The 24,256-nt window shown below is 40.7% G+C and overlaps 1 protein-coding gene across 1 annotated transcript; it reads left to right on the forward strand.

The window, feature by feature from the left end:
* Positions 1–16,766: 16,766 nt before the first annotated feature.
* On the forward strand, positions 16,767–21,433 carry PPP1R3C (protein phosphatase 1 regulatory subunit 3C). The gene is made up of 2 exons (XM_081073977.1): positions 16,767–16,911; positions 18,921–21,433. Exons 1-2 carry the CDS (start codon positions 16,898–16,900, stop codon positions 19,858–19,860), a joined length of 954 nt encoding a protein of 317 aa, XP_080930103.1. The 5' UTR covers positions 16,767–16,897; the 3' UTR covers positions 19,861–21,433.
* The last annotated feature ends 2,823 nt before the right edge of the window (positions 21,434–24,256 follow it).

Below are 24,256 nucleotides of genomic sequence, written 5' to 3' on the forward strand. Positions count from 1 at the left end.
GACTTAATGAACCAGAAAAGCGGGGGATGCAGCCCAAGCCCTTCGGATGTTTCTGATGTCAGCTAAAGTTTAAAAACCCTTAGCTTAAAGTGATAGTTTTTACAAATAGATCTTCATCTCCCTAAGATGTACCTAGTAGTTTTTTTAAAAAACAGGCACATCTAGTTTAATGTAATATGTCATGAAAGGGAAAGTACGCAGAACTTGTTAACCTTTAGGTTGAATATAATGTGACATCATTTCTTACTAGTTTCTGAGTAAAATTTGGTAAGAAAGAGAGCTTTGAAAAAAAAAAACACCAACCTGAGGAATATCAGGGGCTGGAGGCTAATGTTTAGGGTATGATTCTCCTTAGCTTACCCTTTCCAAACCTCACTGCTGAGTCCCACTCCTTGGTTTCCTAGAATTCCTCCATGGAAGCGGTCATGACTGGGAGCAGCTGTCTGTCCACACTCTACTAGCTAGCTCTGATGGTCGCTTAGTCTTCCTGTCTGCTCCCCATCTCTCCTACTCCCATCTCTAAGTGGTGTTATTTATTTTCCCAGACAGCTGTTCTCACTTCCCCACTTTTAATCAATTTCACCCTGTAAATCCTTTCCCCATTCCTAATCCCTTAGTAGAGTTGTGCTCGACTCTACGGACATCTGATCCCAGTTCTTCCAAGGCACAGATTCTATAGTTCCACTCTTGAAATCTGATGCATAATGACAGGTTCAGCCAGCAGCCGCAGAGAGAATGTGTGGCACCATCCATCAGTGAACTCTTGGGAGCATACAAAGATGCCAGGCACCCCGACGATGGGCCAACCTCTTTCCTTGCTGAGCAGCTCAACTGCACCCCAGGGCACGGACCTTCACCCCAGAAACTCTGAGTACTCTTGCCTGTCTTGAACTGCTGATGGAAAGTCATGCCTTCTATGTGGCTTCTCCCATCAGCAGCTCTTCTTACCCTCTGGGACAAGGATTAGGTGGGACAGGGGTGAGATATTACTGAATCTGAAAACTGGTGACTTGCCCTTTCCAGCTTTTGCACTAACAGGCACCAACCATGTGTATGGATTTTGTAGTTTACAAGACACCTTCAGCTTTCATCATTTACAAAACATGTCCACCCCTGTGAGAGGGGAGCAAGGTGCTATCAGCATCACATTTTTACAGATGAGATAGATTATGAGATAGCACATGGGAAGGTTCCCATCTTTCCCCAGGTGGCTCAAACAGGAGAAGGCAAAGTTGGGATTATAGCCAGGGTTTATGTTAACTTAATCTTTAGTTTACCAGCTCCCTCTTGCTAGGTGGATAAAATCTCACACCAAAAAAACCCAAGGGACATCTCAATGGCTTTGTTCAGTGAAGACTTGACATATGGATGCATTTATGGAAATCACATTTGTATTCAGTTTACAAGTTGTAGTCACATCCATTACATTATCTAGTCTCTATAGTGACCTTATCTAGATGCTTTTATTATTCTTGTTTTACAGATGAGAAAAAAAAACAACACACAAAACTCATACTCAAGGAGGATGAGTAACTTGTTCAAGGTTACCCAGCTACTGAGTGTCACCCAGTTCTTCTCACAATAGAACCTCCGTCTACCATGATCAGCTAACTCCTCTCTGCTAAAAATTCTAAACTGAAAAGAAAGGAGATGAATGCAGCAAGGCAGGCTTTCCCGGGCCATTTCTGTTTAGAAATATAGAGGCTTGGGGTCCTCCCACCCCCATCCATGAACTCTCTGAAGCTCTAGGGGTAGGAGCAAATGCCCAGGTGGTGCTTCTGATTGGCAAAGACTGGAAAATGCTGCATCAGGAAAAAGATACACCGCAATTAGTTTCTACTAAACGCCTCACATTTTTCATAGGGGTATTTCCTTTTGATGGAGTTTTGGGTGGGCCTGTGGGAAGAAGGTCATTGAGAGGTCTTTACCACTAGATCTTTTACTTTATTCTTTATGCACCATTTTCTATCCATCTGAGGCTTGGCTTCCCTGGATAGCAACAGTGACTGTAATTAAATTTCACCTGGTGAGACACTGGCCTAGTTAAGATAATTTTAGAGTCAAGTTTCATCCTCTAAGGGACAGCCGTCTCTTCCATCTTGCAAATTCTGTGTAATTCTAAGAGTCACAGTTCTTCTGAAAATAGACATCCGTTGTGAAATTGGTTCTTAAATATTCCCTGTCAAGGATTCCCATTGTTGGAGGACTCTAGAACCTTCAACCTGCGTCAGCATCTTGTGGGAGCTTGTTAGAAATGCAGAAGCTCAATATTATTTTATGTTAATTTGAATGTCAATTATAATTATGTATATGTGTATGCATATATATGATGTAAAGTACAGCATAGGGAATATAGTCAATGGTACTGTAACAGCTATGTACAGTGTCAGAGGGGTAGTAGACTTGGGAGTGTTATCACTTTGTGAGGGGTGTAAATATCTAGTCATTATGTTGTTTGGTACACCTGAAACTAAAAAAAGATAAAAAAGGAAAAAGAAAGAAATGTAGAAACTCAGACTCTGCCTCAGGTGTACTGAAGCAGAATGCACATTCAACAAGATCCCTGGTGATTCATATGTACATTATTAACATTTGAGAAACACTGATTTAGGACATCTTTTTTTTTGTAATAGTTACAGCTTGTAGGGTACCCACTTTCTTTCTCTCAAGGGAGGTACCTAACTTTTTTTTTAATCTAGTCTTCCCAACAACCCTTTAGGAAAAGGATTATTATCTTCAATTCATGAAGGAGGACACTGGTTCTGAGAGATTTAATCACTTGCCCAATTGGTAATTAGTTAACGACTGAGATGGAATTAAGACTAAGTCTGTTAGATCTTTCTTGGACCACTTGCTTTAATACTTTTTCTTCCTTCCCTTCCTCAAACTTCTGCATTCAAATCAGTTTTTGTTTTCCTTCTCACAATCTCTCCAGGTCTTTTTCAAGGCAGCATAGTAAAGAAACAAACAATAGATAGAAAACAAAAAAGCTTTTTATCACACTTTTGTGAGTAAAAATTCTATTAACAAAATTAAAAATCTGGAATATATTTTTGTATGTGTATTTGTAACATATATGACAAAATGTTAATAACTAACATAGAAAGAGCTTTTATAAATCAATAAAAGTTCTTCAATAGAAAAGATAAAAGGAAAAATAATAGACAAAGGACCAATTAATATGAAAAAGTTCAACCTCACTATAATAAATATATATATTTTTTAATTAAATTTATTGGGGTGACAATTGCTAGTAAATTTACATAGATTTCAGGAGTACAATTCTGTATTACATCGTCTATAAATCCCATTGTGTGTTCACCACCCAGAGTCAGTTCTCCTTCCATCACCATGTATTTGATCCCCTTTACCCTCATCACCCACCCCCCCACCCCCTTACCTTCTGGTAACCACTAAATTATTGTCTGTGTCTATGAGTTTTTGTTTCTCATTTGTTTGTCTTGTTCTTTTTGGTTTATATACCACATATCAGTGAAATCATAGGGTTCTCTGCTTTTTCTGTCTGACTTTATAATAAATATTTTAAAAAGAAGTATATTTTAATTCCCAAATTAGCAAAGGTTTAAAAGAAAAGATGGAATTCAGTGTAGTGGGAATGGGGAGGGGATAGAGCCTCAAAAATTCTGTCATTAAAAATGATGTTTTTAATGACAAGAAAAGAAATGATGCTTACTATTTATTAGTAGGTATGAAAGACGTGGAAAATGTACATAATAATCCTTCTATTTTAAGTTAAAAAATGTTTCTATCCTATGTATAGAAAAAAACCTTGGAATAGTAAACATCAAAATGCTAATAATATTTATCTTTGAATAGAGAACAGCCCCGCTCTCTTTACAATGGAAGTTGTTTATCTTCAAAGAGGGGCAAAGATCAGACTAATGTAACCTAAGCCTTCATTTCTCTATAAAAAAAACTTAGTAGAAGAGGAAAACATTGAGTGATGGCTGGCTGACTTTTCTCTTAGGGCTAATTTACTTCCAGTTGAAATTTCAATTACTGGCTCCTTATTATTAATAAGAAAACATGCCTGGGAGGATGAGGCTCCTTTATTAACAAAACATGTAACATTATTCTTAGTTTAAAATAAATGAAATTAATCATCAGGCTCATGTGTCTGAAAATTATTAAGCAATGTACAGCTCAGTTTTGAAAACTGATTGTGGAATAGTTTCTTTTACCATCACATCAAGTTCTATGATACTCTGCTATTTGCTCTGAGATTTATCATTAATTCACCGTGCTTCTTCCAGTTTATATTCATTCATCCAGTCATCTAAAATTAATACTTATCAAAGGCTAAGCAGAGTCAATTCCTGCCTTTGAATAGTTAAACTGAAATAGAAGAAATTGATGTTTTCCCCACCGATATTTTAATGTGAAAATTTTCAAACATATGGAAGACTTGAATGATTTTATACATGACTTAAATTCTAAAATTAACATGCTGCCGTATTTGCTTTGTCACATGTCCATCCCTCCATCCACCCATCAATCCGTTTTGTTTTTCTTTTGCAGAATTTCAAAGTAAGTTGCAAATATCGCCGCACTTTATCCCTGAATGCTTTAGCATGAATATCATTACCTTGAGTTCAATGTTTGCTTATGGTTCTTTCAAATGTTTCAAGTAAACTTGTCATACAGTGAAATGCACAAATCTTAAGTGTGACATTGGATGAATGTTGACAAATGTATATGTCAGTGTAATCTAAATTTCTATCAAGATACACAACATTATCATCTCTCTAGAAATTTCTCTCCTGTTTTTTTTTAATTAAGCCCTGTCCGTTTGCCTTCCCACCCAGAGGTCGCCACTGGATTCATTTTGCCTGTTGTAGAACTTCAAAAGACAAAGTAGACTTCAGAGCAAGGACAGTGTCTCTGAAAACATACCAATCTGCATACCTAATGGTATATCAGAGTCACCTGATTTTGTTCTGGTGGGTGCAAATAAGGTCACCTGTATTTACTAATCAACTATTGTTGTGGTTCCCTCTTTCTAGAAGCTTGGGCAACTACAAGGTGTCCTGTGTCACCACAGGGATGTCGTGTTGCATTACAGTATCAACGTATTCAAACACCCTGCTCGTGGTGTCCCTGACACTAATAGTTGGGCTGTGGCTCATGTCCCTGATTTTACATGCCACTGGCCTACCTCATGTTCTTCTAGGGCTGCTGCCCACTTTCTGTTGTCCTGCTCTGGAAACTCTGCCAGTTGCTTCCGCCAGTCACCAACAGAACCTTGCCCGTCGTGCTCTCTAGCTCAGGGCCTACTCACCATTTCGCTTGAATATAGATAGACCAGGAAATGACTTCTCCTCAGAGTCAGGTTCGAGTGGAGGGGGTCTCATAGCAATGTAGCTTCGTGCCACAGTTCTGGTGTTATATACCTTCTCCAGTGTAGGGTGCTGAGTAGGGGTGGGTTCAAGTGACAGCTGCCCTGCTGCACCTGAATCCATTTCTCTCCTCTCACCTCAGGCTCTGTTGCCAAGCCTAACACGTGAAGCCAGACTTTTATGGTAGTTTTTTTTTTTCTGGGGGCCCTCACAATTCCCCTCCCCTATTATGATTTGGCCCCTGTGGGTCCCTCACACTCCTCATCTCATTCACCGTCATGCCCACTGTCTGTGCCTGCATATGCCTGAATTCCACCCATTGATACTGTTGGACTTCATTTCCTAGGAGCCCCATTTAATTCAGCTGATGAAAGTGGATATTGTGGGGTAAGTAGCTCACATACTCAATTTTCATTTAGGTTTCACCAGAATCTCCATTTGTACCTATTTTACTTAGCATACACCCACGGACTGTGATATGAGACCTTCAAGAAGTGAATTCTGAATGACCCAGGAAGTGGGTTCCTCCTTAAAATGTCTCAAGATAATTCACAAAATGTGAAATGTGAAAAATAGGTTAACATGCTTCTTATCGGTCATATACCACAAGGCACCCAAGGTGGATAATCAGAGGGTAAAATGCAGATTGGGGTCAAACACTGAGGTTTTGAAGTCATCCAAGCCTGGGTTTAAGTCCAATGTGACGTGTTTATGGACACTGAATTTCTCTGAGTCTTAGAGTCCTCATCTACACAATGAGGTAAATGATACCCCTGTTTCATAGGTTGGTGGATTACATGAGCTAATGCTGGTAACATAGCGTCTGAAAAAGAGTAAACTCTCAGAAATTGTTAGATATGATTACTTATCATCTTCTGAGCTGGGCCTGAGGATGGATAGGATTTGGGTGAGAGCAAGAACATTCCAGATAGAGTATACCAGGTGCAAAGTACACTGTGATTGATGAACAGGTCATGTCATCTGGGTCATGTAGGGTGCATGAGAAGAAGGGCGTTCAGCGACCAGAGCTGGGTGGTCCTGGGAGCCGGAAGGAGGAGTCTGGGGTCTAGTCTCTAGTTAATGAGGCTGTGCATTCACGTGAACTATGTTAAAGATAGTGCTGTACTTTCATTGCTCCTTAGTTCCTTCTACTTCTGTCTCACAATCTCGGTAGTTAGTCTCAGATTATTCCATTGTGGCCCTTCATTGTGACTGCAGTTGCTTCCTAACTGGCTTCCTTGCTTCTACTCTTGTACCTTGTACCTCTTCCTATCTGTGCTCTACACAGCAGCCTTTAGAGTGATTTTCTAAAATGCAAATTTGATCACTTACTTTATCTGTTTAACCCGCCCCCCCCCCCCCAATGGCTTCCATGGCACTTAAGGAAAAATCTAAAGCCCTTATCATGTTCAAGAACCTCGGTGTCATCTAGCTTCTTATTTGCCCTTCCTATCAGTCAGCATTCTGGCAAGAAAATAGCACAACATAAAATTGGTAATTTGATGAGTGTTTAATAAAGAGGCTATTTACAAGAATATGGGCAGGATTTGAAGAAACTAACAAGGGATAGTGCAGTCCTCCCAACTCCAGGAACTGTTACCACCTCTAGGTCTGAAGGACAAGTGGAATGAGTCATTGCAGAGCCAATAGAATAGCTCCATGGAGAAGACTGCATGACAGAAGTCAGGGCTGCAGGTAGAGGGTTGAAGCCAACCACAGCCACCTGTCAGGGTGGAATAATTGAATATTTAATACCCACATTATACAGTCTTCAAATTTCTCCTTGTATGTCACCCAATTTTGATAAGAATAGGTCTTGTTAATTTTAGGTGTAAACTGACACCTTGGTGAGCCAATAAGATTACAGGACATTTCAACAAATATCTTTTGAGAGTCTACAGTGTTCTAGACATTGATAAGTGCAAGGGATTCAGAGATGGGTAATATTTGATACCTCTCTTCAGGAGTTCATAGTCTAATAGGGGAAACAGTAATGTAAACAAATAAATATCAAATAGTGCTATAAAAGCTATTCTAGATGTCTAAATATGTTTATCTCTGGAACACAGGGTAGAGAACAGAACATTCTGTCTCTGTCTCTAGGGTTAAGGGAAGTTTGACATTGGACATTTGAGCTTGAAGGATGGATAAGGTTTGGTCAAGTGAAGTTTTTCCAGGCAGAGGGAACAGCAAGAACAAACAGGGAATGTGGTACATTAAGACATGGACTTATGTGATCTGGTACTTTCCATAATTAGAGGAGTACAATAGTAAGCAGAATTTTCCAGTAGGTTTTAAAGTCAATGATGATTTTATACAAACAACATAGTGAGGGACAGTACCAAGGAGACATTGGAAGGCAGAGGAGGACGGAAGCATTTGGAAGTCCATGAAGAAAAGGGCAAGTTGAACAACAGCCAGAAGTAGCAAGAGAGAATCAAAGGATGACAAATGGTTTAACAGATAGTCAAAGAATTCCTGATGAGTTACTGCTTTAAAAAAACCCTCAAATCTACAAACTCAAGTCTACGGGTTACTGCTTTAAAAAACCCAAGTCTACCTGATCCTGGTATCTGACTCGTGATCTGAAAACAAACTTGTCATGTCCCCGGACGATGTGTACTTATTTATTTGTTTGTTTGTTTGTTTCAGGCATACAAAACAACGTAATAGACATTTATACGCCTCACAAAGTCAAAACCCCCAGACAATGTGAAAACCCCCAGACAATTTGTATTCTTGCTGAGGCTCCTAAGTCTGGGGCATTGGATGGATGGTTTAGTTAACACTGCTCTGTGGTACTTTTGAAATAACTTTCCCCTTTGATTGCAACTTAATGGTACACTCTCTTCATTTAGGACTTTTGTCAATACTCCTCTCTAGATTGTTTCTGAAAGCATCTTTAGGCAATTCACGTTCTTTCTACCTGCTGATTCACCTATTCACATTGTTTCAATATCATTTTCTCATTTTCTCTGTGCAGAATTCTGAAGCCAGTGACCATTTTTCTTAACTAATGTATTCAATTTACCCAAGGGGAATGTTTGGTTTGTGCTAGATATTGTGCCAAGTGCTGGAGATACATAGATAAGTAAGATATTGTCCTTGCCTTCAAGGAACTTACAGGCTTGCAGAGGAGACAAATGCACAACAGATTTTTGTTACTAAGAAATAGATCTTAAATGTTCCCACCACAAAAAAGAAATGATAATTATGTGACATGATGTTGATGTAAAGCTAACCCTATAGCGGTAATCGTGTTGGGGGATGTAAGTGTATCAAATGAACACATTGTATACCTTAAACTTACACAATGCTATATGTCAATTATATTGCAATAAAATAATTTATTAAGAAGAAAATTAATTACAAGCAAAAAGAAAAGTAAAACTATGTCAGCCTTTGCAGGTATTTTTCTGGAGGGTTCGGAATGTCTTACTTTCTAAAAATCTCTCAGAATGTTCTTCCCTTAAGCAAATATTCTTCTTTCTAAAAAGATAATTGTGAAATCTGTTCCTTTCTCATTCTCAAAATAATTTAGAGTTCCCACGAGATAATTCTTCCTTAGTCTTCTATAGACTAATCTGTGATATGCATGAATGAAATAGAAATTGAAATCCAGTTATTCCTCTAAATTAAAAAACAAAAAGAATGGAATCTCTTTTCTCTTTTTGATTCTTACTCAATGGGAAATAGTTAATTTTCTAAGCATAATAATCATTACTTAAAAATAAGACACTCAAAATAATAAAGACAACTTAGAGATCTCTTTCCACAGAATATTGCCCACAACACAAATAGCTTTCCATAGAATATTGCCAACAAAACAAAACAGATTTTTATAAAAGTAGATGGTAAATGAAATGATAGTCGTAGGGTCTTATGAGAATACATTGGAAGGTCCCTGAGACAGGGCTGGAGGGAAGTCATGGAAGGTATCTAGGGGAGATGATATCTGAGTTGAACTTTAAAAGAGGACTAATTAGTCAAGCAGAGGTGAATAGAAGGAGGGCACTCCAGGCAGAGGGAGAGTGTATGAGCACAGAGGGGACTAGGGCATGACAAACGGGGATAAATTGATGAGGCAGACAGGGATCATGGAGGGCTATGAATGTCAGCAGTTTTTTTGTGGTAGATTTAGATTACGGGCAGCCATTGTAGGATTTTGTGATCACAGCTACATTTTAGGCCCCTTGTTGGTGTGAAAAAGATGCATTTGAGTGACAGAATCTAGGGTGGGAAAGGCTGGTTAAAAGGCTGTAACTGTCCAAAGTGAGACGATGAGCAGCCAGGGATTGAAGAAGAGAATACGAATTTTGAGACATACTAAGAAGGCAAAACCAGGCAAGAACTGATTAAATATGGAGGTGAGGAAGAGAGGTGTTCAACAGAGAGCTCAGGCTCAGATCCTAGTTTAGCACCTGTGAATGAACCAGCTAATTACTCAGATTAAGGTGTTCGCATGTGAGGTTAAGTCTTGGCATTCATGCCTAACTCCAACACTTAATAATTTCGCTCCCTCCTGTAGCCTTTCCCTTACTGAGTCTCAGTTTCCCTGTCTGTAAGATGGAATAATAATGAGTGGCTTCACAGAGTTTTAATGAGGATTAAATGAAATAAAGGATGTAAAGGCCTTTGTAAAGTTGAAAGTCACATGCGAAATGTTATTGCTCAAATGCTATCCCTGTGATCTTTACCAATCAAATCTTGCATTTCTGTTTGTAGTTTGTAAAATAAGAACCTCTTCCAATATCAACCATGGAGAAGACTAATTCCACAAATACATGCAAAAATTTTGGATTTGAGGATGGGGCAGAGTAGGAGCAAGGTAAGAGGAAGTGGTACCTAATCACCTTGCATCATGTTTTAAGCAATAATTCTCTGTTCTTCTTTTTAATTTAATAGCATTTAATTTAAAAGGAGCATTGTATTATAATAATATTGTAGCCAGGGATTATGTCATAAAATATCTGAGAGGAGCTAACAGTGCTGTATACATGATTTGTTCTTAATAATGTTAATTTTTTTTCCTTCTGTCCTTTCTTCAGAAAGAAAAACTTTTCGTTAATCACTGATTGTCTGAGCTCCAAAGCTCTGTAACAACAAAAGCTCAATCATGGATACAGAAAAGCAACACCTAATGCTTTTTGTGCCCAATATGATCATTTTCTACTACAGGAGGTGTTTTTTTGATAGAAGAAGTGAGGGAATTTGAAATGTTTTGTCTTTCTATTGGTGGTCTCAAATAATTGCCAATTTTAGTAACTTTAAAGTTTAACAGTTGTTCAGTTATAAAAATTTAATACCTTGCTAATAAGGAGTGGACAAGGCTTGGAGAAAGTCAGCTTTAAAATGTGTTTTTAAAGTTGTGGCTGACACTCAAGAGAATTTACTATGAACTAGTAAAGTCCTCGTGGAAACAGTTGACTCATGAGGATCTGGGAAATTGCTCATCCTCCCCAACTTCCTGCAGATGGAACTTTTACTACTTCCTAGGCACGTAACAGCTAAACAGAAATCATTCTCTGTTAGACACCCTGGCTTAGACCAGATCTAATTTCTGTCCATGGTTAAGGGAGATAATACAGCATTGTAGCTTAAAAGAAGGGAATAAAGGGTTCTGAACATCTATTGGAGCAAGCAATTATTAACAGTTATGTCCAGAGTTGGAGGTGGGCTGATGTGATGTGTTTATGTGTATATGGCGGGGAGTGGGTTGGTCATGTTTAATTTTGTCACATAAGAAAGGAAATATTGTGGTACCTTATAAATGGGAGATTGTTTTTCAGTTTGGATTCCTTCTGCCAAAGGTGCTTTAAAACCCCTCCAATAGCCACAGTTCACAACTGAGTCCAGAAACCAGATCACAAAGCAGAAAAATATCTGTCTCTAGACAAGATGAGCCTGGTGAGTCAAAAGTGGCTAGACAGAGGACTGCTACATCTCAGAGGCTTTTGAGTTGGCAGGGAAAGAATCAGAACGCAAAGTCACAACCATTCGGAATGCTAAGATTTAGCAAAATGTGGGACGGAAACTAGAGGTGTGCATTGTGACCTACTGAGAACAATGAGAACAGGCACAGAGCACCAGACTGACTCAGCACAGACAAACCCAGCCAGCAACGCTCATAAAGCCTCTTCTCCAGCTTCTTAGAGAGGAGGAACTGCAGACAGAGAAAAACAGAATTAAAGGGTATACACTGTATCAGTTCTTTCTTACTGAGTGGATTTAGTCATTGCCCAATACGTTTTGTCTTTCCCACAAGCCCCGAGTTAAAAGGAAAACTCTTCAGGTCATAAAAATGACAGTGCCCAGGGCCAGCAGTCCCGTTGCAGAATATTCCCTCTGAAGGTGCCTTTTTATGTGCACATTGCTGTTTGGTCAAAGCACTTTAGTCCCCCTCCACAGAGGCATGAAATGAATGCAATTTCTGGACACGTTCGTCCATTCCCCTCCCCTCCAAATGGATAGCCTAGCTGCCCATTTATTGAATAATCCATTCTTCCTTTCCCCTTATTAGACATGCCCACTTGTATCATATATTAATTAAATTCTTACATGTAAGTAGGTCTATTTATGGACTCTTTAATCTCACCGATCTGATTCTTTATTCATGTACCAATACCAATTTTAAAAAAACCGCCTAACTTTTATAATACATTTTAAGTTGATAGGGCTAGTACGTCCTCATTATTCTTTTTTACAATATTCCTGCTTCTCATTTTGATTTTTCCTATGTTGATATTTCCTTTGAACTTCAGTACCATTGGGCTAGTTCCTTCTCCATCCCCTGCACAACACATCTCTTCTCACATAATTTTCATATTAAAGCTTTTTTAAAAAGCCCTTCAGTTGTGGTTTAAAGGTTTCTTCAGAGGTCCTTTCTCACACTTTAAGGTCCCGTATACATTTCTTCACCCTAATCCTTCAAAGAATATGGAGAAACTGCAGCAACTTGGAGAAATAATTATCGACACATGAGAATGATTTCTCCCCTACAGTTGAATCATTTCATTCTTTGCTTGTTTGTTTTGTAGCACTCAGTTCTCTAATGTTGTTCAATACCGTCCAGGGGACTTTAGAAACAAATTTTAACACTTAAGATTCTCTCTCCTTTGGCCCTTCCCCCCAACACTCTCCAACTAGAATCCTCCCCTCTAGGCAAACTTCTCTCCTAGCAGTTACCTTACATATCCTGATCCTCTGTGACCACCTGGCCCCGGAGGCCTCTCTTTTCACCGAAATCTGGAAGCACGTATAGTAAATGTGTATAACATTCACACAGCCCATTTACCACTGAGCCAACCTGGCACGGTTACTTGTCTTTTTATCTCTTCTTCCCAACAGATTACTGGAGAGGCCAAGTGTATCATCCTTTGTTTGTTCCCCTCTCCTCTCTTTCTGCCTCACCTCAGCTGAGACCCCTTATATGTCTCAGGCGGTGCTTGCACTTTCTTTAACCACTTACTGTTGGTGACAATGATCATGCTTCACACCTGGATCCAAATTGCTCTCTTACAAGGATGTTTAAAAGTGGGGTAATGTGGTAAAAACTAAAAAAATTTCAGGCAGTGTAAATTACACTGGAAAATTCCTCCAGAGCAAACTGAATGGCTAATAGCATAGTCTATTCAGCAACAATTTTAATTTATTCTATTGCCCTCTGGGATTATGTCATTTGAAAAGAATGGCGTGCTGCTGGCACCATTTCAAGTGTGATCTCATTTACTCATTGGTTGAGCCCCATAGCTGGTTTCTTATCATCTAAATGCTCTAAAGATGAAACTCTACCATATTCAAATGCTTCCTATTTTCCTGGTCTTCCCAAGTCCCACTTCTTCCTTGAAGCCTCCACAGGTATTCCACAAGGAGCCCTACCTGTCTGAATTTCTCTGGGCTTCTACAGAGCTTCCTTTTGGTCTTGGTAGGTACCAGTATGGTGCTTGTTTTTTACAGAGCAACTCATATGTGGAGCATAGACTCTAGCAGGGTTTGAAATCTGGTCCTGTCATCTGCTAGCTGTGTGATCTTGTACAAGTTACTTAAACTCCCAAAGCCTCCTCAGTTTCCTCATCTGTAAAATGGGGATAATCATTATGGTTTCTACTTCATAGGATTCTTATAAATATTATGAGTTAATATTTGTAAAGTGCTTAAAAACAGTGCCTGACCCAAAGTAATCACTGTGTGTGTGTGTGTTTTCAAATTATACTCCTTCACCTAATATTTGTGTTCCCATCCAATGTGGCTAAAGAAGGAAAAAGAAATTAGTGTTAAGAGCTTACTATTCACTGAGACATGTGAATTGGCTCCTCTCTGCTCTCAAAAATAGAAATGCCAAAAAAAAAATAGAAATGCCAGTCCTTTTAATCAAAATGAGCAGTTTTCAAAAATAAATAAATAAAAATAATTAAACACACACACACACAAATGAGCAATTTTCAACCTCACTGACTACACTGTGGGTAATGAAGTTCAGTTATGAGGTTCATTCTACTAAATGTGGTTAAAGTACTGACATTTTAATATTAAGAGCTGGAAGGTTGAATTCTCAAACACTTTTTCAAATTGAGCATTGAAAAAAAGGGCAAGGTTGCGGAAAAGGAGTTGGCAACCTGGGAACCTCCCCCAGGGTGTTTTTTTCCTACAAGGGCACATCTCTGGAAATATGATGGATGAATGTTGTAAGAGACCCACTTGTGTAAGCCACACAATCATCACCCCCTTGCTTTCTCTGTAGCTCCTTAAAATGTTCCCTGGGTATTTCATGAATTTAAACTTGTACTTTTATAATAAATATTGTAACATCCTTATGGTCAAAGGCCTGTGACTTATGAGTCCTTGTAATCCCTGGCATGGCTGGAAACACTATATAGATCAATAAGCCCTCACTAGTAGATTTATTATCAGGATAAGGAGGACAACGCAGTGTTTGGATACTGCCAAACCACAGCTGGAGAAAATCTACAAATAATAATAAAACTCCCCACAATTCCTAATCTACGTTCTTCATTGGTGCAGCTCCTAAGAACGCTGATTCCATCCCAATGCCTCTCATCTCATAATGAAGGGCAGTAAAAGCCAGAAAGGAGACAAGTGAGGGGCCGGATTATGTTAAGTGAAATAAGTCAGATGGAAAAAGACAAATTCTGTACAATAGCTCTTATATGCAGAATCTAAAAAAGCTGAACTCATAGACACAGGAAGTAAAATAGTGGTTATCAGGGGCTGTGGGTGGGGGGATGGAGGAAATGGGGAAATTGTCAAATAGTACAAACTTCCAGGGATCTAATGTACATCATGGTTAATAATACTGTATTATATACTTGAAAGTTGCTAAGAAAGTACATCTTAAATGTTCTCACCACAAAAAGAAAAGGGTAATAATGTGATATGATGGAGGTGTTAGATAATTCTCTGGCGGTAATCATTTTATAATACATAAGTGTATCAAATCAACACATTGTACACCTTAAACTTACACAATGTTACATTAGATCTCAATGAAGGTGGAAAAAAAAAAGAGAGAGGGACTAGATCATCCAGTTTAGAGGTTTATTGAGTGTTGACTCCTCTTAAGAGAGAGCCCTGTTTTGCTGATCTTCTATTTTTAGGAAGTTCAGTGAGAGTGGCTTTTATGGCACCAGTCAGCACCAGGGGGCAGGAGAGAAAGCAGCATGAATGTTGAGGCGCAAACTCAAACGGACTGTATGAGTGAATGACATGAGGTGTGGTGCCAACACAGTTTTTGTCACCTAGTAGATAGGCTATACATGTTAGCTGAATCTAAAAGTTTTAAAGTCCTTTAAAAATCATTTCTTAATCATTTTCTCAATCAGAAGTCCATGTTCATTGTAGAAGAATTAAAAAATACAGAGAAGCAAAATGACAAAGAAATTTTTAATTACTCATAACCTCACCATCTAAAAATAAGCACTGCTAACATTTTGGTAGAGCATATTATATTATCTATGAATACACACCTTTCCCCCAAAATGGGATCACAACACATTCTTATTATTTTATGTTTCTCCATAACTTTAATTGGTAATATCCACTTTTTAAGCTCAACATATGATCATGAGTGGTGAAAAAAACTCGACCCAGTGTTCTAGTTTGGGCTCTGACCTAACCAGTTTCTGGCAAGCAGTGCAGCTTGTCTGAGTTTTAGATTACTCATTTGTGAAATAAGGACTTTGAAGGCAATGATAACCTAGAGCACCTTCCACCTCTATCATTCTAATTGTTGATGGGAAAGTATCTAGCAAGTGTCAAACCCAGATTAAGTCCTTTCGGCTAGTTTTGGTTGGGCTGAGGGGCTAGTGAGTCTGCTATAGTTGGAGTTTTCATTTCAAAATTCAGGCCCAAGCACGAACTATCTTCCCCAGTGATATTCAGCATGAGTTTCTTTTTCTTCATTTTAATCACTCCACTTTAACAATTTCGCTGTTTGACAGTTGCTTAAAAGACACAAGGATTTTTGTACATTTTAATTGACACCTGGATATCTAAGTTAATAGAGCAGGAGTAGGAGGTGGGTTTTAAAAAAATAATTCATACTCTACTTAGAAATTCAATTTTATGGTTGTGATTGATGGTCTAAAAACTCCCCAAACTAAACAAAATAACGAAACCTCAGTGAAAATAACTGGCTCAGAGAGTCAGGAAACTTACAGTGTGATAGTTTAACATTTTGGTTTCCACAGCACTGCCAAATGATGTCAGAAGTGAGCTGAGGGATTTGGGTTGACCACTGGCTCTGTGGCTGACCGGCCACGTGAGTGAAAAGGGACATTTCACTTCTGGCTTTAGTTTTCTCTTCCAGGGAGAAAAACTGAAAAATAGATCGAAATACAAAGTTCCTTATAATTAAATGCTACCTCCCTGTTTTGCGGGGCTAGCATGCTCATGCTTTATTAACAACATTTGTTAGAGATGGTTGATCTCCAGCAGCCTTCGTCTAGTGCCTGGTGCATTTGTAAATTCACCCTAACCCAAACACATGCAGCCAGCTTTTTTCTACTCAGGCGAAGCTGAGCGGGTGCACTACGCAGTGGACAACATAAACATTTCAAATGCTGGGTACATTTGGAACTATCCACAGCTTTCTGTGCTCAGATTTCACCGTGTACAGACTCCTTCCTCAAGACTCCACAGGCATCTCCTTCCCGGGTGAGGTTTGCAGCTTTCTCCCCTCGCCAGCACCCGCGAGGTGCGGCGCAGCCTTCGCGCCCCCTCGCCCCGGGCCAGCTCAGTCAAGCTGGGGGGGGGAGTCCCCAAGCACCCCGCCCCACCCTCGAGCCCTGCCACTCCAGCACCACGGCGGTCACGTACTCCCCGCGAGGGCTCGCGCCCCAGCTGGGCGCTGGTTGGTCCGAGGAGTTGGGTCACGTGGTCAGGAGCAGATAAGGGGGGGTCCTCTCCGGCGCCGCACCCACAATCCGCCGGAGCTGCTGCCCAGCGGGGACAGCTGGGGACCGGGTGAGAGTTTGCGCAGGCAGCGAGTGCCACCTCCTTCGGTCCGCTGCCCTCTCTGCCTAATGAGCTGCACCAGGTAGGTTCGCCCGGGACGAGAGGGGTGCGCGCCGCTGCGGGGAGATTGGGCTGCCTTTCCCTTCGGTCGTCTCTGCAAATGGAGACTCCACGCGAGGCCAAGTTGACCGACTGTTGTGTGCAATCTGGCATCCGCGAAGCCTCGGAGGTGTAGAGATTTGCTCTGTGTTTCTGAGGCGGAGCTGATTTTGGTAATCCGCCTCTTAAACCAGAAGCTGGTTTAAGGAGTTAGATTTAGTGGGGGTTCCATTATGGACTGTTTGTTATCTCTTGGTCCTGCACAGATGTCCCAAGGATTCCTAACTTGGGGGAACAACACTTTGACATTGCTTGGTTGGGTAGTGTAGCATGGGGGGAAAAACTATAGGACTATGGTTCGTCCTCGTCCGCTCTTACCATGGTTGGCCATCGTACACGCAGTCTCAGAGTTGGAGCAAATGATGATTTTTTGAACTCTTGGTCAGGACTTAAAATGCCAGGGAAATCGCTAAATTCTAAAACTGTCTTTCTATAAGTGCAAAAAATAAATTACAAAGCAAGCCCACAAAACAAACCTCCCACAAAACTACTTTAAATAGCTTCCTTAGACATAACTTGGCAGAAAATTTCTCCAAAAATCCTGCCTGTTAACTATTATTAGACCCACAAATATAGCTACAGCTTTCATTTGTTCTAAGTTTATATGTCTTCCAGAAAAATCCAAGGACTGATAAAGTAAATTCTGTGAATGTCCTTTTATTATCCGTTTTGTGATAATGACCATTTGCCTGCATGCTTAGAGCTGCTGTGAAGAGTTACTAAGAAATGTCATATACAATATACACACACCTCTTATCGGTAAGGCTAGGATAGGGGAAAAAAGTCCATAAGCTTGGCAATATGTACTGAGGGCTAAGAGCCAGGAAAAAAAAAAACAACAAAAAATCTTGATCTTGATGGACGCCTCTTAATTTAGTATTGCTGAGCATAGTTATGTTTAAATGTTTAAAGAGCTTTATTATCTTGCTAGGTATAAATATCCATTGCCAAAACATTAGAAAATGCCAAAAAAAAGTACCAAGACAATAGATCACCTACAGTCCTATCACCCAGAAATAATTAACTTTTTGGTGTATTTTCTATTGTTTTTATACATTTACAAGTTCATACATATATATTACAAACAGTCCAATTTTCAGGTAATCAGCTTTTTCTTCTTAAATACGCACTCGTCACGGATGTCTTTCTATATGAAACATAGATTCTATGTCAGGTTTTTCTTTAAGTGCATTCATTGCTAGCTTACATTTCAGTTGGTCATTTGTGGGAAATGAGGAAGAGAATGATAATCAAAGTACAGATATAATAACCCCCCTGACTTCACTCTTTCCAGCTGTCTTACTCTCAAACTGTTTCATGAGAATTTTGTATTGCTTTTTTTTTTTCTTTTCTTTTCAAGTGGGTTACCTTTTCAGAGAAGGGTGATCAATTCAGCAGCAAAATCAGCAAAGCAGCCAGAGGGAGCTTTGAGTCTGGAACTTTGGTTCCAGAACCTGTCTGGTCATTAGCATTGCCTGGGAAGCTTTAAGAGCATATGTATCTCTTCATCTTCACCCCAGAGGTTCTGCCTCAGTGGCTCTCAGTCCTAGGAATCTGCATTGAAGAGAAAGAAAGCAAGAAAGAAAACCAGCTCCCTAAGCCATTATGACCAGACAGGTTTGAGAAGCCCTGGTTGAGAACAGAGCCAGTGGTTTTTACAGCTGTATTAAAAATTATGTGTTCCAACCCTTTTATTTCTCAGATGCTGAAACTAAGACACCCTCCCTCCTCCCCAAGTGTTTTAAGCTGTTAACCTATGACCTTGTGGCCAGTCAAGGGTAGAGCTGTCTATATTTTCTTTTACTACATATGGTAGCACCTCCCTGATACGTGCAGGCTATAATTTAGCCAACACAAAAATAGTATATATTTGGGACCAGGGGAAGAACATTCCAGATCCAGGTGATAACCCTTCTTCTTCTTGTATTCCAGGATGATCCAGGTCTTAGATCCACGGCCTTTGACAAGTTCGGTCATGCCAGTGGATGTGGCCATGAGGCTGTGCTTGGCTCATTCGCCACCTCTGAAGAGTTTCCTGGGCCCTTATGATGACTTTCAACGACGAAATTTTGTCAACAAATTAAAGCCTCTGAAACCATGTCTCAATATAAAACAGGAAGCCAAATCACAGAATGACTGGAAGCATTCGCACAACCAAGCCAAGAAACGGGTTGTGTTTGCTGACTCCAAGGGCCTCTCTCTCACCGCCATCCATGTCTTCTCTGACCTCCCAGAAGAACCAGCGTGGGATCTGCAGTTTGATCTCTTGGACCTTAATGATCTGTCTTCGGGCTTAAAACTCCATGAGGAGAAAAACTTGATTTTAGATTTCCCTCAGCCTTCGACTGATTACTTAAGTTTTCGGAACCACTTTCAGAAGAACTCTGTGTGTCTGGAGAACTGCTCTCTGCAAGAGCGAACAGTGACTGGGACTGTGAAAGTGAAAAACGTGAGCTTTGAGAAGAAGGTTCAGATCCGTATTACTTTTGATACTTGGAAAAGCTACACCAATGTGGACTGTGCCTACATGAAAAATGTGTACGGAGGCTCAGATAGTGACACCTTCTCGTTTGCCATTGACTTACCCTCTGTCATTCCAACTGAGGAGCAGATCGAATTCTGCATTTCTTACCATGCTAATGGGCAGGTCTTCTGGGACAATAATGAGGGTCAGAATTATAGAATTGTCCATGTGCAATGGAAACCTGATGGCGTGCAGACACAGATGGCATCGCAGGACAGTGCATTCCACCGGGTGCCACCCAAGACTGAGTTAGAGCCAACAATCTTTGGCAGTCCTAGGCTGGCCAGCGGGCTCTTCCCAGAATGGCAGAGTTGGGGGAGAGTGGAGAACTTGGCCTCTTATCGATGAATTAAGCAACCTAGTGACTGATCTTGGCCTGTCAGATTCCCCATGTAATCCCAGGTCTATATTGCTCAATAGTAGGAAGTCTTAGCTACTTTCCTTCAGTAGTTTAGGTTTGAGCTTTCGAGACCTGGCTACAAAAAAGATAGCCACTTAAAGAATTTAGTGTTGGGGTCTACAAGGATGATGCTACCCAATTTGGCTGTGGAGGATCCAGTAACAGCCTGGAACTCCACTTTCATAAAAGTAATACGTTTTCAATGCCATTTCTCCTTCCCTCTCAATTCACGAGCTTTCACATTGAGGAAAGAAAGGTTGAGGAAAGCCAGTTGATGGTGATGGAAAGCTGTATTAATGGTACGAGGAATGTCTGAAAAGTGTTTATAAAGGGCTCTGTAGCTTGAGTTAGAATAAGAGCAGGAGGTCTGATACTTAACCGTTGGTGAGAAAATGTAAGGTTATTTTGCGTTTTTAAGTTGGTTTTACAGTTCTCTCCTGGGTAAATAGTTTGTAGAGAGGAGAAAAATATCCATTCTATGTATTCTTGTGGAAAAAAAACCAAACTTTAGGGGTGTTGGGGAAAGGTGGATTATATAACTCTGGAGAATCAAAATTTTAAGGGAAGCCTTTCTGTTCAAACATGATTTATCAGAAACCATGATTTGGGGAAACTTGAAGCAAATCTGGTTTTGCAGTCGTCATGTTATAAGTGACCTTGTTTGTGATGAAGGCATCATGCTCGGGTTCTCAGTATAGAATGCTGCTTAACCAAAAAGACATGCCATCACCAATGGCTAACAACAACTTGTAGGGACTCTATGTCATGTCAAAAATAGCTCTTTGCAAGTGCCTTGATTAAACCAGAGTATTGTAGTTGCTTAACCCAGATATCTGAAGGGTCATCTGATGACTCATGAGTGTCTGGCCTCAGAAAAAGGTCCACTCTGTGTACTGGCATTCCTCCTGCAATGCTGTTGTATCTTCGAGAGTGTTGTCAGTGTGCACAGCTCACATCCTTCATATTGAAGGTGACTTATTTTTCCACCACGCTTTTTCGATGTGATGTTGGAAGTGAGGACTGACACTGATTCTCAATTCAAGAATCAAGTACCTTGCACATGAAAGTAGCAATCTGTTTCTTTCCTATCCTCCTCTTGTTGTTTTAAGTCTTTCTGCCAATTCCTTTGAAGTCAAAATATTTTTTTAAGTAGATGTGAATTGTTTTGAATGTGTTATAATGTATTTGTTTTGAGGTGTGCATAAATCCATTCTGTAAGATCTCAAGGACAGGAGTCCCTGAATGTTTGCTTCTGTCATTGTCCATTGACATGTCCATGGAGAGGTGTTCAGAGAATGCAGTTAACTTTAACACGTGTGATCTGCTATGCTGGAAAAGTGCTATTGGAATAACTGCTGTGACAGTATTTGAAGTACCCACAATTTTGGCTGGCACCCACAATTTTTCTACTCTAAATATTTCACTCTCCTATAGCTATGCTTAGTGAACTTCTCACTTTAAAAATAAAAGTGTTTGATATAAGATCTAAGTATGTTGTCTTTATAAAAGCCATAATTGGTTAAAAAAGAAACCATGAACTGGGATTCTCCTGTTTTGTTTCAGGACAACTGAGCAAGGTTAGTTTGGATTAAGAATTGGACTCACCTGAGGATATTCGCATGGTCCCAGTCTTGTGGGTGACTTCCTACAGTACAGGCCCATCTGATCACTGGGGCTGGGATCCAGGGACAGTGACTTGAGCTGCTGCAACTGTCCCCATCTGTGCTCACTGATCATCACACATACTCTCTGCTGGGTCAGGGTTGTTTGAGGGGGCACTAGTCAGCTTTAAAATAGGAGTAGAGATGGTGTGGGAAGGGCTGGAATGGCTTCTACCTCTTGAGCTCCAGCAAGGGGCAAAGCTTGGAGCTGCACAGAGGGCATAGGGAGGGGGCAGAAGGCATCAGCCCCAGACTGAAGAGACAGGCTCAGTTCTTTGGGGTGAGAGGCAGCAGGTCTTTGAACCTAAGCTGTAGTTTCAGTTCTTGCCTAAAATTCCAGAAAGAGCTTCTGCACGCTGTATCTAAAACTTAAGGGGAAATAAGTGACCAACCTACTAGGAAAGCCCAATGATGAAGACCAAATGTTATCATCGGAACATCCTCCTCAGCAGAAGTTGTAAACTATAGGCCTGCAGGCCATATCCAGCTGCAGGTGTATTTTGTTTGACACAGGGGTTTGTTTTGTTTTTCTTTTTTTAAAAAACAATTTATTGACAAAATTAAACAGCAGACTACATTTTAAAAAATCTATATTTTTTCCTTGAAAAGTTGCAACATCTTTCTTTATAGTGACGTCTACCTGGAGTTGAATAGTAGCTGGCTCTTTAGATGAGGCATGCACCCCTACATGGAGCGTCCTGCCTTATGTTGTCAAGAGTTCCCACCTACTGCTTCACTCTCTTAGACTATCTGCCTGACCTCTGTAGGTATTGGAGTTCCTTACCCTTATTTTGTTTCCTCTGGCTTTCTATTCATGCCAATGGTTGAGTGAAGGAGAACACTCTCTTCCTATGGGATGGAGAACAATAAAATTTGGGTCCAATGGGGCCCTTTAGACCATGGAACTCCACTGTTTAACTTTACAAAGGAAAGGGATAGTGATTTGTTCAAGATCCTGTGCCAGGTAGAGTAAGGCTGGAAGATGAATTCCAGGCTGCACTGCGACTTCTTGTGTAGTGTTTTCCTGCTTCATACTTCCACTTAACTTCCCGGTGACCCTCCTTTGTAGTTGCCACCTTTCTTAAAGAGGGAGTGCTTTCCAAGCAGGCATGACTCTGGTCAGCTCTTGCTGGTTGCCTGTGCCAGCTTGATCCAATGCAGGATTGTCCCCAGGCTGCATGTGAATGACTGAAGGAGAACTTGGTCAAAGAGCAGGGTGTTCCTGAGTGTTTACTATAGAACAGGCTCCAGTGCAGGCCCAGGTCACTCACTGCCTGTGACTGGCTGGGGACTACCTGGTAGGAACTACAAAGCAATCCATGGTTGTTTGCTGCCTGCGCTAAACCTGGAGGTGTGTGGGAAAGGTCATGCTGCAAACTGAGGACTACTGCCACCAGTACTAGGGCTGGGGTAACTCCACAAAAAATCAAGACACCCTGAGGCCTGCTGCCACCTGCCGGCTCCCTTAAGGTTCTGCCTCTGTAATGCCTTGTGTGGTAAGTAAATTGGATGAGGCAGGGTCTCAGGGAGTCACGAGAGTGGGAAGAGTTGTGGTTACCAGGTTAATGTAAATTCTGGTTTGGTGCCAGTTCTGAGCCTGAAGCTACTCAGCAAAAGTCTGAGAACATACTGAGGCCAGTTACTGCCGACCTGGGGCCTGTGGACTCTGATAGTTTTCCAAGAAAGAGTGCAATATGGTCAGGGCTAGCTGCTCACACAGAAAGTGCTTCCAGCATTGGGATACTTGGATAGGGTGGGTCCCTAATGAGTCAGCAGTGTGGAGCAGTGGAGCTCACCAGACCAAAAGGATTCAGACTTGGCCTGTGGGGGAGGGCGCAACACAGGAAAAATGGCACCCACCTGCCAGCTGCATAGGAGAAGTTCCCCTCACAGGGAAAATGGCAATTGTCTCCAGCCCTCCCCCTGAAGACACACACCTCAGTCTTCCCCCCCCCCATAAGTCTCCGACACCCCCTGAGTTACTGTCCCTTCGCTGGAGCCCAAAGTGAGTGCCTGCGAATGAAATAGTCTGTGTGGGAGACATCTGGGTTTCTCATGCCACCTGGTTGGTCAGAATTCCCACTATTTTTCACAGCTAGATGTTGTGGGGGTTCCTCTTCCTGGTACCAGTATTCTGGGCGGAGTCTGGTGTGTGACTGGGGTCCCTCGCTCCTCTGGCGGGAAACACCATGGCTGAGATAACTCTCCTGCCTCTCAATCACAACATGGAAGTTTCGGGCCAGCCCATTTCACTTCTCTGCCAATCTTGACGTGGCTTCTTTTTTATATCCTTAGTTATACAACTTCTGTTTGGCTAGACTTCAGATGATTCTCCAGGTTGATTGTTCTGTAATTTAGTTGTGATTTTAATGTGTTCACGGAAGGAAGCAGGCACAGTGTTTATCTATTCTGCCATTTTGGATCACTCCTGAATATGTAGATTTTTAACAAATCTGTCTCTAAATCTAATAAGGGAAAGCAAGGGAACAATAAGTAGAATTTGGCATAGTGGTTACTTTCAGTGAAAGAAGATGGAGGAAATTGGGAGGGTACAGAGAAGGATTCAAAAATATTCCTAACATATTCGTAAGTAAAATTTTCTTGTATATATGTGACATTATTTCATATGTATTTATGCATATATTTTATATATGTATACATATATATGAGTAATAAAATTTTA

Source organism: Rhinolophus hipposideros, assembly GCF_964194185.1.
Source record: "Rhinolophus hipposideros genome assembly, chromosome: 15".
NCBI classification, from domain to species: Eukaryota; Metazoa; Chordata; class Mammalia; order Chiroptera; family Rhinolophidae; genus Rhinolophus; species Rhinolophus hipposideros.